The following is a 14286-nucleotide window of genomic DNA, read 5'->3' on the forward strand; positions in this document are numbered from 1 at the left end:
TTGCTGGTAGCGAAGTATTAATTAAATGCATATTTTCTGTGGAGCGATCAATTTGAGGTAGCCTGCTATTTTTATTTGACAAAGGAAAAAAAGACATGATTGGAAAAACTGTCTATGCTGGTTAAAAAAGGATTCGTTCAGTGTTTTTGTTTTGTAATCTAAATTTAAAATTTAACTGAAAAATATCAAGGGCAGGCCTATTTATTATTTTTCTATGCTGTTGAAAACGCTGCAGATGCTTGATGTTCTGTTGTTAATATGTTCTGTACGCTGCTGTTTGCATCTTAAAATAAATCAGTATTTTAAAATGTAATATTTCATGCTTCAGACACATTAATATATATTTTTTAATTAAACAGTCATATTTTTAAATATTAATCTGACCTGTTAACAGTTAATATTCGGTTAATGAACAACGGTTGTCGATTAGCAAAATTAACCAAAATGAGCATCCCTTGTGTGAGAGGATATACCTGTAGCAGCCTGTCCTGTTATTACAAAAAAAAGAAAAGAAACTGAAACTAGTAACACACACACACACACACACACACACACACACACACACACACACACACACACACACACACACACACACACACACACACACACACACACACACACACACACACACACACACACACACACACACACACACACACACACACACACAGCATCACTCTCTTTTGCCAATGGCCCTAATGCAATTCTACATGCGGAATCAGGTAAACTCCAGCCTATCAGGATCCTGATAACCTAGCCTGATATGCTGATAAGATGCTTGCTGATGGTCAGACATTGACCGATGGCTGAATGTCAGCTTGGTGTGGCCCGACCTAAACCACTAAGCTCTGATACCTTGTTGAAAAGATGCAGCCTGAGTGGCACTACCACTTCTTGGCCTGTTCCCCTTGCCCTTAGCAGGTCTCCGTCTACCAGGCGTCATGGCCACAGTGGGTGGCACAACCACAGATGGTGTTTTGCCCAGACGAGTGAAGAGCTCCTCAATTTCCTTTTTCTGTTTATTCTGCAATGCCATGATCTCAACCTTATGTCTGCAAGAAGAATTTGAAAGTGACCACATGACCAACTCTAATGACAACTATAATAGCATCCCCGCCAATACCTGATGTTGTTAAAAAATATGACATGTACCTCTCCTTGAGCCTGTTCATCTCTCGTCTTAAGCCCTCATCTTCTGGTTCTGAGTCGTTGTCGCTACTGAGATAATGATTGGTAATGGACACACTGGAAGGGGTCAATTTAGGCTCTTTGGCGGTGTCTGGTCCCTCAACTGAGGAAGACTTTCTTTCTGCTGGTGTCACTGAGAAGCGACCAAGTTTGATGTCAGTGCTGCAAGTCACCTGAAAGCGGCCAACTGTAGTGGTAGGTGGTACGGGTTCAGGGCTGACTCTGGGTGGAGGAGTCTGAGATTTATGAATTGTGTTTTCGGGGCTAGAGAGAGATGATGGTGATGAAGAAGATGATGATGATGATGATGTTGAAGATGGGGTAGCAGAGGAAGATGAAACCACCACTCCTGGGTCTAGAGCAGTTGGTGGGTCTTGATCACTGGCCACAGACACCTGAAATAAGGAGAGAATATGCTTGAAATTTATTTTCAGGTCACCGGAGCCCTCAGGTAACTCTGAGAAGTCTATAAAGCTACCTGAAATCGGCCAAGTTGGAAAGCTTTCTCAAGTTGTGGCTCTTTCTCCTCAGTACTGTTGTGTCCATCTGGTTGAGTTACACCAACAGCAATCTTTAAAGAGAAAAAAAAATGACAATATATTAAGTGACAATATGTCGATATGACAGACAGCATTTTTAACATAAGAATAGCAGTGCTTCCCACAGGTTTGAAATATACTTGTGGTGGTAGCCAGATTGAAATACACCTCTTACCCACAGCACATAAATAGTCAATTAGTTATAAGTTAATATTCAACAAACAAAACATAATTTGTTTTTTAACACGTTGTATTATTATCCGTTTTAAACTTTCTCTTTCAATGGGTTAAAGCTTTTTTTAAAGACTGTTGAATTAAATAAAAATCCACTATTTCTTTTTTATGTTATTCAGGAGCCATGTGCACTCACTGACAGGTCAAATCTGCTTCTTTCAATCCCTCATTCAAGTTTAGGTTGCTTTATTTGCATGACATTTTGTACAGTATTGCCAAAGCATTTTAGATGTATAAAATAGTTATATATATATATATATATATATATATATATATATATATATATATATATATATATTACCAATGAAATTAATAATAGATAGAGCAAATGAGAAATAAATAAAAACAGATAATATCTCTAAAAAATCTAATAATTACAAGAATAAAATGTGTAGATTATTTAAATATGACAAATGAGTTGATTACATATTACTCATGGTGTACAAATATTCTGTAGCCAATTTAGATTTCGTCCTCTTCGAGTATTTAGTAAAGTTCTTCTGAGTCGTTTAGATTAAATAATTAATTATTTCATATCATGTGGCTGTGCACATAAAATTAACGACAAAGCAAAAAGCAACACTAAATCCCGGACATTTTAGAAGATTTAGAAACCCCGGCTGGACGCAACAAGGTGCATCTCTGTGGGTCTGCAGAGCATGTGAGACTGTCTGTGGGAGTTTTGACAATTCTCGTGTACAGAACGAGCAGTATGAAACAGGTAAACGAAAGATGATTGTCCACTACTTAGTCGTTCATGGATGTTTGTTTCTATTGGACGGACACAAAAAAAGTGTTGAAGGATAATAATAGCAAAAAAAGTATGTATTACTAAATATACATGGGCAGCCATTGATATGGAATTTTCTTATTTTAGTGCATTAAATCACACTAATGGTGTATTCTGTATTTTGAGAAGGAACTTGAGGAACTTGTATGTACTGTTGTAGAATTGTATGTATAACATGACCAAATATTAACTGCACTTAAAGCTTTTGTACAAATTTTAAGTAAAACACAAAACTTTAAGTGGTGTATACCGTATAACAAAAATTAACTGCATGTTTATATGTAAAATTTGAGGAAATAAAATAAACATTTTTGTTTTTGGGGGCGAAAAGGAGCTTTCACACCACATGCGGAAAGCACTGTGCTATAACAGCCATTAATTTCGCTCACTTAGATGGTTTGTTGCTACATCGACCAAAGCGCATGAGCAGCAGAGTGCACAGTTGGCATGAGATGATAACCGGTTTCAAGGTTTACCGCAGTTTGGAAAAGTGAAGGTTTTGAAATTGCAAACATTTTTTTATACTGTACCAAAAGGTATATGTCTGTTTTTTATTGTGTTTTTTGAATATATCATTAGGTTTTTTAGGGCCGCATTATCTACAGCAAAAGGAGCCTCCAAATGAAAAGCTACTGCTCAGCCCACGATTCAGAAATTGTTTAAAAAAAAAAGTCACTTATACATCAACATACAAGCATGCTTTAGACCTGAACAGTGCCATGACTTTATATCCAAAGAAAAGACAGTTATCCAAAGATGCCTTTTCGAGTTGTTATGAAATCTGTGTTTTTGAAGATGAAGATAGTCAGATTTATAAAAATAAAGTGTGAATTAAGCCAAAATATTTTAAAATGTTTCTTAAAATAAAATATATTTTGTTCAATGGGGAAAAAGTATTTTTTTTTAACCCAGACATTTTAAAAGAATTAATCAATACAGTCAAATCGTGATATTTTTATCCAAGATTATCATACTGTCAGAATCTTTAACCAGCATTTTTATGTAAAATAGATCTTGACGCCTCTCTAATTAAATTTTTTTGTTCATAAATTACACTGTTTTTAAACACAAGGAAATTAAAGTTAAATGTAAAATGTCTTACAAAATTACCTTTGATTATTTCATAAAGTAATAAATAATATTACAAAGCTATTTCAGTTTTTGGCTAATTGTATCTAGAATTTAAATTTTTGCCGCATCCCTAGCATACATGCAAAATAAGCAGCTTTTCCCCCACACCTGTGGCCTTGGAGGGGACTGGTCGGTAGATGGTGTCTGGGTGTAGCTTGTAGGAGTACCAATGGAGGCGAAAGCACCAGGTGCAAAGTTCCCGCTGGAATTGAGCGACAAACTAGAAGGCGTCACACCAGAGACAAAGCCAGGAGTGTTAGTGCTTATGGTGTTGGGTGGAGAGGTTGTGGAAGTCTCTCCAGACCCGTCAGGTTGGCTGCAAGAGTTCTGGGATGAGTCCTTGAAAAGGGAGCGCAGCTTTTGGTCTAGAGCATGAATGTCTTCAATTCCAGGTGGTTTCCCCTGTACGTCGCTCTCACTATCTCCGGTTGCACTCGGTTGAGTTACTTGCTGATTTGAGGCTTGTGCTTGATCCAAGCCATTACTCTCTCCTGGAGCAATTTGAGGTGTCTGGGATGGGCTGGGAAGTGACATACGACGTGCTGCTGGTGGTTCTGTTGGGGCTGGTGAAGGAGACGTCCTCCCTGTTATAGGTTGCGGAGTGGTAGTTGGTGTTGGAGTGCTTACTTGAGTGGTGGTCACAGTCAAAGTTGCAGTGGATGATGGGACAGGATTCTGGTATGGTGATTGAGAAGTAGGTGGAATGGAGCTCTCTGGGGCAAGATCTCCAGGTGTCGGTGGTACCACAGAAATTTGGTTTGAATCAGAGGCAAAGTTGGCTTGGTCCTGCGGAGCACTGCTGGCTGATGTTGGATCAGGTGCTGGAGAAGGGAATTCATAGATAAAAATCAGTCTGAATGTTTGAAATTATATTTAAGAATTGCTTTTCTGAGGATATGTAAATCATACCTGGTGCCGTATCTTCAAATGATGTGTTTGCTGAGGGAGTACCAAACAACGGCTCCCGAAGTCGTGCTTCAGGCACGGGGCTGACTATGAAGCGCCTGCCTGCTGAATGTACAACCTGTGCTGCTAAGCTAGGTGGCATACCTGTTAAATGTAGAGAGTGTGAAATATAAATGATGCGAGTGAATTAAATGTAAAAACATCACTGTCAGGTGTACACTTACCAGGCACACTGGATGTTAAAATTTCAGGTACTTGTTGGCTCGAATTACTGATCACCTGAGATGTTATGGGAACATTTTTAATTTCAAGTTCTCAAATGATATACGACTTTTGTAAATTTGTACTTTTTATTTGAAAATCATAGCTCATACCTGAGTTTGGCTATTTTGGGGAGCTTTTCCTTTCTGATCTGCATTCTGAATGACCAGCTGAACCTGTTCTATGAAGGACTCTCGTTCACTCTCCAAAATAAAATCACTTTTGACCTGATAAAAAAAAAACAATTTATAACTTTAGAAATAAATTTTGCCCCTCTATTAAGGGTGGAAAAACAAATAATTCTTCAGACAAGCTATTATTAAAATGGTCACTGTGATTCAAATATTTAGGTATATAGATCATATACGTAAACAGTATAACAGTATAAACAGGAAAAAAATGTTACACAACAAATAATTTTCCCCAAAGACATTTGACAGTTATGATTATAGTTTTTAATTTAAGCTCTGCCTAATATTTCTTCAGTGGAAGGAAATTGAGAAATATCATTGATCATTTTATATTTAAAATGTGTAAGATGCAAAATTGATAAAACATTTTTTACCCTCAAAAAAATTGGAAAACATGTGGGACAAAACATCTAATGTGTCAAAGTCTTGGAGAGTAAATGCCACCTAAATGATTATTTAACGTTGAGCATCCTGGACAATGGAAACCAATATATTACCAAATAAATTGCTAAACAAACGAAAATTAAAACAAAATTAATTATAAAATAATAATATAACAAATGGGGTAATTAATGGTTATGATCATCAACAACTGTTTGATTGATAAGGTTCCCAGCCTAATCCACTATGCTGAAAAAAATAAAAGTATGCAAAAGTTTTACCATAATTTCAGCGATTTCTACAGGATTATCCCCATCCAGATCAAACTTGAATGTGACCATCTTTCTGTTGTGGGTTTCCAGCTGACATTCAGCGACTCTGTCTCCAATATTAGAAATCTATAAAAACAGAACAACCGGACTACATTTTAATATGTACTTATATGCTGTGCTTATAATCAGTTAATCATTATAATGTAATGCCAACATTATAGACCAATCAGATTTGTGAGTAACTTACATTTAGCACATTGAGCTTGACCTTAGCTGTTTTTTCATGACGCGAGCGGCTGCGTACAGAACGGCGTTGGGGTCGTTTCATAGAGCGACCCTCGTGTCTCCCCTCATTCCCATCGCTTAGACCAGATGCCGGATCAGAGTGTCCACTGAAGGGAAAAAAAACTAAATTAACTCAAGTTCTCTCAACTGGAACCTCAATATTCATTCATGTGGATTTTTAAAACAGGTTTCACCTTTCTGTGGAGGCAGGAACCAGAGATGTTTGAGGTTGTGTCTGCTCTACTGGTTGTGATTGGGACACACTTAGTGGTGCCTGTAAAGAAATTACATGTTCAAATTCAGTTTTAAAATCACAGTTTTACATAAACAATCATAGGGAGTAGATGATTTTTGTTGAAAAAAAGCTGTAGTTGTACATTGCTGGCTTATGAAGAAATCTGAAGCCAGGTATATTGACAAGACTTGGGGGAATTTTGGGTAACAGGAAGCTAAACTAGCATTGGTGACAACAGGAAGATAGATCTGAAGCAGAGGGTAAGGGGAAAGCCATTGTAATGTCTACATATATATATCTAAAAATAAATTGACTGTAAAAGGCACAGACACTGGCTTTTCAAAAGTTTGAGGTCAGTTTTTATGAAATTATTACTTTTATTTATGGCAAACTGCTTCTATATAGGATATTGAAGAAAATAAGTATGAACATCACAATTTTTAACAGTTTTCTCAGAATTTAACAAATTAAAAAAAATAAAAAACTTTTTTTGAAAGAAATTGCATTAAATTAGGTAAAAGAAAATTTTACACTAAAGAATACTGAAAACAAAACTGTTTAAGGCATTGACAGAAATGTTTCTTATTCAAATAATTTCTGAAGAAAATTAAGACAAGTTATGGCTTCTAAAACTGATCTTAACTAAATTTGAATGAATTTAATTTATTTAAATGGAAAACAAATGTAAATTTTTAATATTTACATTATTTTTTCTACTGCTTTATCAAATAACTACTCACTTGATGAGCGTAAATTATTTTTATATAAATTATAAAAGAAAAATACCAACCTATAACTATAGAACAAGACAATATTTTTTTTTACTAAATATTTACTAAAAACTACCTTTACTACAATTTTCATTGCCAGTGAAAACTAATTTAAAACAATAATAACACGTAAAGCTATGGAAAACATTAAAAGACCAGTTATGAATTCTCAGTTCCTCTGAAATTATTATATTTGGGATTGAGTAAATGATGTGTAATAAACATCAGAAGCATTATGTTTTAATATATGAAGTTCTAGGGCTGCACAACATTTCGTTTTAGTATCGACATTGCAATGTACGCATCTGCAATAATCACATCCGCAGGATCTGGAATGTCATGTTGGGATTACAATTAACCAGGAATCAGTTCAGTACACATGATTTGTGGATTACTTTGTGTAATTCAAGGGGGCTAATAATTGTTACTTCAACTGTGTATATATATGCACGCACTCACACACACACACGTGTATATGCTATGTCAGTTTTTCAATATGGTGCAGCCCTATAGAGTTCTAATAACATTTCTTCCAAAATTCAACCAAAAATGTCATTACTGTTATTTTAAAGGTGTAGTAGATGATTGTCTTCAGAAGCATTTTTTGTTGTGCTGGTTGAAAGTCTCTTCACAGTCTAATAGTAATGATTAAAGTAAATGATCTAAATGTATTTATATGTATTTTTATAGTTTGGGTAAGGCATAAAACTAGAAAATGTTCAACCAATTAAAAAGTCAGACCGACATCTCTCATAATTTCGATAAGTAGCCCTATCTGTCTGTCAGCAAATGCAAATTTGAACAACTGCGCAGCCTTTTGTACGCAGATCCGCAGTTTGGCTTGCAAGCCGCCGGACAAGCACTAGTTGCTTTTAACACATGAGAAAGGGTTCTTTTGCTGTGCTCGTGTTTAAGGAGGCGTGGCTATAGACAGCAGGGGAAGATCATTGTAGCATTGTGGAAGATCACTTCTGCACCTTTAAGAGCATTAGTTTTTCAGAATGACAGTTTGTCAAAAGTCAATTGTTTTTTTTCTGAAGTTAAAGCATTGGTATTGCCTTGCCTAAGAAATTATATAAAAAATAATAACTGAAGAAACTGCACTTTTTATCTAATGCAAAAAAACAATCCTTTAATTTGAAACTTGGAATACATGTCAGCAGTAGTATACAGAATAAAACAGGCTTTAATATGAAAAATATAAGCTGCTAATTTAGAGAAACAGAAGTGTTTTAATGTGTTCCATAGCTATACAGTACATCACTAATCTATATTATTTTAATATACAGAAAAAAAAACTTTTTATTAGCCACCAGCACTAAAAACCCACACTGGTGAACCACTATTTCACACACACCACAGTGTTAGGCACATCTAGTACCTGACAGGCCTGATATAGAAAATAGAGCTGTTCGGCATTTGGAGGTGGTGAGAAAACAGGAGGGCTGAGTTGACATGCCCATATCTGACAAGCATGTAAGAACAGTCAGCATGTAAGAAAGAATTGAAAAGTAAAAAAAAAAAAAAACACACACAATGGCATTAATGCATGAATGGCCAAGAAGTTGGACACATTCATCAAGCAACATGCAGCCCAATTGGAGACATAAAGCCAACCACCAGAGGGCACAATTCATTCTGTACCTGTAAGACTTGAGCGCTGGGCAGGGATTGAGGTAGTGTGATTCCATCCTGAGGTGGCTGACGGTACTGCAGCGGGACAATAGATTGAACAGTAGAGGGCAGAGAGGCTGTTTGACCGATCACCTATGATATATTAAAAGAGTTTATGCAACTTTGGTTCATGTTTAACAAATCCATGAAGAAAACTGTTTTTGTCGTGTTAAGGATCACAGGAAGTGTACCTGAGGTGGAGAAGTCTGGGGGACGGGGCCCAGGGTCAAAGTACTGCTCGGCTGCTGCAGAGGGGCCTGGACTGGGTGCTGCGACTGTTGAGAAGAAATGTTTTAGCATTAGTGTTGTCACATAATGGAATTTCCAACTTTAATTAGATACCATAAAAACAGTGACACCCAATACAATTTTGGAAACCATAGAGAAATAATAAAACAACTTTAGTTTAAAAGAAAAAAATATATACTTTTATATATATATATATATATATATATATATATATATATATATATATATATATATATATATATATATATATATATACACACACACACACGCACGCACGCACGCGCACACACACACACACACACACAGATTATATGTCATTTATATATAGAAGTATATATTTAACTGACATTTTCAGTGTAGTAATATGGAAGACCTGCCTGGAGGGCCGGTGTCCTGGAAAGTTTAGCTTCAATCCTAACCACACACCTAAACCAGGTAATCAAGCTCTTACTAGTTATGCTAGAGTTTCCTGGTAAGTGTGTTGAAGCAAGTTAGGGCCCTATCATACACCCAGCACAGTGTGGCGCAAGACGCGACGCAATAGTCTTTTGGTAGTTTCAGCTTGACGCAAGAGTCGTTTTGAGGCGTTGCGCTGCGCTGTTTAAATAGCAAATGCATAAGCGCTCATTTTTGCGCCCATAGGCATTCTGGTCTAAAAAGTAAGGCGTTCTGAGGCGGACCGCTGGCGCGTTGCTATTTTAGGAAACTATAATAGATTTTTCATTAGACCAAAACTAACCCGGTCTAAACTCTGGTGCAGAGTTGCGCCTCGCTTACGCACTGCTTAATACGCACAAGAGAGCAATAGGCAAATATCTACATATGAAAAAATTTAAATATTAAGGATATATATAGGATATAATAAAAATAGATATAGGATATAAATATAAAGGATTAAAATATTACAAAACATATTATTTTCTAGCCTACATAAATATGAAAAACCACTGCTTTTATGTCTTCTTCATCTCGGGTGGCTTTTTCAGCTCATTCATAACAATTTGCTTTTGTTTAATGTTATTATTATTAGCAGTATTATTTATTATATCCATATGTATATTTGTTTTATTAAAAACAAGCTTAGATTTGCCCACCTGTCAGGTTTTAGACCATATGGGGCGCAGCATGTGTTTTAGGATATAACTCAGGTTTTTGAGCACATTTTGCTATTATTATTCATTTATTCGTTTGCTGGAAATTAGAACTGAATTTAGAAATAGTTTTGAAACGAATATTTGCGCTTAACAAACAAAAGTATTTATTTATAGACTAATTGATGTATGTGCGTAAAGGTGTCCCTATCCAAGAGCAAAAGTGATCCATTATCTCTCATTCTTACGCAGTAGATGCTCTGTTTAACAGTTTTCTGTTAAAAAACTGTTAACTGTTTGCTTGTGAAATGCTCATTTTTTCCACTTAGACTTACTTTGCTTCCTGTAAATAGTGAATGCGCTCTTGGCGCGACGCAGCTGACTCTTAAAGGAAATGGGAAATGAGACTCCAATTGGTTTATTCTTAAGACACAAAACGCAAGCGCAAGGCAGATTTCCCGTCCTTAAATTAGCAAAAACGCGTCCTGACACGCCCTGAAAGCATTTGCGCCCTACGTTTTGCGCATAGACCGTCAAAATAGAGCCCTAAGAGTTAAACTCAGCAGGACACCAGCTCTCCAGGTCCGAGTTTGAACACCTCTGCCTTAAAACATTCATCAGCCAATCAAAATGAAGCATTCAACAGCCCTGTTTTTTTAAATGTATATATTATTGCGCTTATTTTTTTCAGTTGCCTGGATTTTTATTTTCGGTCAAGTCAGGCCAGTTGTTTACTTGCCCTGCCAACATTTTCACAGTCTTGACTAAAAAATCATTTTCATGACTTTGAACCATGCATCTAATAAATTATGCCATGTAGCATTCTAAATTGTATTTACAATTATATAAACATTGAATTCAAGTCAACGCTCAGTATTAAAAAATACCAACTAATAACACAAATTAATACAACAAAACAAGCATACAGATGAAAACTATGCTTTAATTAACACTCAGTGAAATATTAGTTGTCTGCCAAATGACTCAATGTACACCTTTACACTAAGTGTGTATACCCTTATACACTAAACTGTGTACTGTATGAGTTTAAAGTCATCTCAAATGAAATACTAATATTTTATTTAAATCATTTACAAGGTGACAGATTAATGGTTAGCAAATTAACAACATTACCAAATAACAAACGTTTAAATTTTGATTGGACATAATCCAACCTTATAGCTCATGACTGTTGAGTGCATAAAGTGTTCAACATTTTACACTTATAGTGGTCAAATAAGTTAATTTGCTATTTATACTACAAAATGGCATAGAATAGTGAACAAGAATGCAATTTGTGATGCACATAATTCTTTTGACAATACTAGTTAGCATGAAAGATCAAATATAGTGATTTGTTTTCAGACTAATATGATTTATCTATTTTAAAAAAATCTAAATAGAAAACAAAACAGACAGGAAGTGGCTCACCATGCTTTGTGGACGTATAATTGTGTGCTGTGGCTGCGGATCAGGCTGTGTGGTGCTGAAAGATGTGTTTGGCTGGACAGGATGAGCCTCGAGGATGGTCACTGAACTTTGAGGATCCACAAACCCTACAGCTGTGAAGAAAGACAAGAATTTAACAGCATATTTCATAAAATATGATATTTACTGTTTAATTAGTAATTTAATCAGTAGCGAAAAAATTTAAAGAGAAAATCATTTACTGATGACGCCCAGAAAAGTACCATTCCGTGTTATAATAATTTGCATACCAAAAACTTTTGTCAAGCAGATTTAATCAAAAAATATTTAATGGGATTTTAGAGACTATTCAAGGATCTAACTGTCCTTCAAACTACTGAATTTAACCTATTTTCAGCCAGTCATTTAAAAATGTTACAATTTAGCATGATCACTTTATCTATGATGATTAAATTACTTTATGTATTTAAATAATATTAATATATCTTGTCCACTAAATAAAATATCCCATATTAAGATTTTGTTTTTCTCCAAAAGAGTCTAAAACATTAACAGACACTTGCATTTAATATTATTATTAACTGCAAACACAGTCATTACCAAAAGGCCCAGAGCAAAAAAAAGGTGTCACTTGTGTGACACTAACCAGAAGCAGAGGCTCCAGGCTGCTGGTGCTGGTCTGTTTCTGCTTCTTCAGACTCCATTATGACTGAGGCCAGAGCAGAACCAGGGGACTTGACTGTGGGGTTAGTTTGCTGGGCGGCGTCATTCTCCTGCTCCATCTTCCTTTTTTCCTGTTCTTCTCTCACCAGTTTTCTCTGCTCTCTCTTACGGGAGATCAGGGACACTCTGTCCTTTATGGCCTTTGCAATGGTTTTGTGGTCACCCTCACAAATGTAGCCTGATTCAACCTAGAATAAAAAACGGTTACGTGAAAATAAGTGTAATTAAACGTCAACTACCTAGTAATAACAACATAAAATGTCAACGTGATAAAACAAAAAACCAATGAGGTCAATTTAAAACGATTTTGAATCTTTAGATGTAGAGGTGCACAATTAATCAAAAAAAGATCGTGATCTCGATTCGACCCCCTAGACGATCTTAATCCAGCATTTGTACGATTCTGCCAATCATATTTTCAAGTTCAGGAGAGAAGATAAGGCGGCCACACAAGTCTTTTCATCGTTTCAAATATGTTGCTCAGCGAAATGGACACCTCCAAATGGTGTTGAAAAAGTCAAATACTGTATTTATATGGTATAATTCACCCCAAAAATGTCCTTTTTGTCTTCATATAATGCTGTATTCGCGGCCGGGAAATCACACGTGACGTGAGCTGCTGACCGTAAGACAGGGCGGGCGCACGCTTTATTAATAGACTCGGGAGGGTCTATTTTAGTGAACTGAACCTGCACAGGCTGTGAATAACATATAATAAAGTTGTAAATAACATTCAGTTTGTGGTACAGAGCGATCGTTTGAGAGTTGCGCAAAGTATGAACAGCACTTAGCAGTCAAAATGAAACCGAAAGCGAGCACTTCATTTAAATAATCTGTAAATGTTTACAGTGTCAGTATACATACTCTAGCCTATATGTTGTTGAATATAATCTGATAATGACAAATGTCCAATATTACCAGTGAATAAAATTGTCTAATAATGTGGTCAATGACAGATTGCAAGCATATATCTCAAACATAATAATTCAACATTAGAATTATTATAAGTAGAATAGAATTATCATAGAAACCATTAGAACTACACATAATACTATTATTGATGTTTTACCATATGTTTGTTTTTACCATACCTTTATTTTACATCTACAGAACAGTGAGAAAATCATGATCTTTATTTTAAGCAAAAAATAAAAAAATAAAAAAATAAAATTTGCGATTCTCTTTTTAGCCAGAATCATGCAGCTCTATTTGGATGGAACAGAACAGAAATAGGAATATTACCATTTCTTGAGCCACATCATCTGGGACGTCTTTATCCAAGTCGAAGGAAAACTCGATGGCTTCATTCTCTTTGTATTTGCCTTTAAGTTTCTTAACATCCTCAATGCGCAGCAACAATTTTATAGCCACAAGCTCTCCATCATCCTCCTCAGCCAGTTCTACACGAACTCCAGTCTCCTCCTGGAAGAAGGCATGGCTTAGGAGATCCTTGATGCAGTACCTAAAAAATGAAGATGGAAAAAAAATGATAATGGAAATCAATTGATTAAACAAAACAAGATCAAATTTAGGACTTAAAGGCATAGTTCATCTTAACATTAAAATTCACATATTTATTCATGTCGTTTTAAACCTGTACAAAACATGATATTTTGAAGAATGTTTGTAACAAAATTTGACAATAGCATTGATTTCCATAGCACAAAAAAATACCATGGAAATTTTCAACTGTTTGTTATCTGCTTTACCGTTCAACAGAAAAAAGAAACTCAAACAGCTTTGGAACAACTTCAGGGTAAATAAATAACTATTTAAATCAGAGGTGACCAAACTACAGCCCGTTAAATAGTTTTTGAAATGCTGCTTCTGAGTAAGGGTTTGGTTTCAGAATTAGAAAATTATTGATGCAATACAAGTGAACACCATTTCATAGCAGTATTGCACGCGGTACAGTTAGCGAAACCAGTAAAATTAGAA

General features: G+C 35.6%; 1 protein-coding gene across 4 annotated transcripts in view; it reads right to left on the bottom strand.

Moving 5' to 3' along the window:
* wnk1a (WNK lysine deficient protein kinase 1a) overlaps positions 1-14286 on the bottom strand; it is a 41419-nt gene that overhangs the window by 5451 nt on the left and 21682 nt on the right. For 2 of the 4 annotated variants that reach the window (XM_087312230.1, XM_087312231.1), the window contains exons 7-21: positions 13591-13810; positions 12272-12536; positions 11629-11759; positions 9049-9132; positions 8828-8950; positions 6373-6452; positions 6141-6285; positions 5903-6019; positions 5163-5276; positions 5013-5067; positions 4792-4932; positions 3991-4703; positions 1667-1759; positions 1153-1583; positions 856-1052 (exon numbers count right to left, since the gene is read on the bottom strand). In XM_087312230.1, coding sequence (XP_087168356.1) covers positions 856-1052; positions 1153-1583; positions 1667-1759; positions 3991-4703; positions 4792-4932; positions 5013-5067; positions 5163-5276; positions 5903-6019; positions 6141-6285; positions 6373-6452; positions 8828-8950; positions 9049-9132; positions 11629-11759; positions 12272-12536; positions 13591-13810 — 2909 coding nt within the window. Of the gene's footprint in view, positions 1-855; positions 1053-1152; positions 1584-1666; positions 1760-3990; positions 4704-4791; positions 4933-5012; positions 5068-5162; positions 5277-5902; positions 6020-6140; positions 6286-6372; positions 6453-8564; positions 8649-8827; positions 8951-9048; positions 9133-11628; positions 11812-12216; positions 12537-13590; positions 13811-14286 lie in introns of all 4 variants that reach the window. The other 2 variants (XM_087312233.1, XM_087312232.1) reach the window with 2 other exon arrangements.

Source organism: Danio rerio, chromosome 25, assembly GCF_052040795.2.
Source record: "Danio rerio strain M-AB ecotype USA chromosome 25, GRCz13ab, whole genome shotgun sequence".
Classification (NCBI taxonomy): Eukaryota; Metazoa; Chordata; class Actinopteri; order Cypriniformes; family Danionidae; genus Danio; species Danio rerio.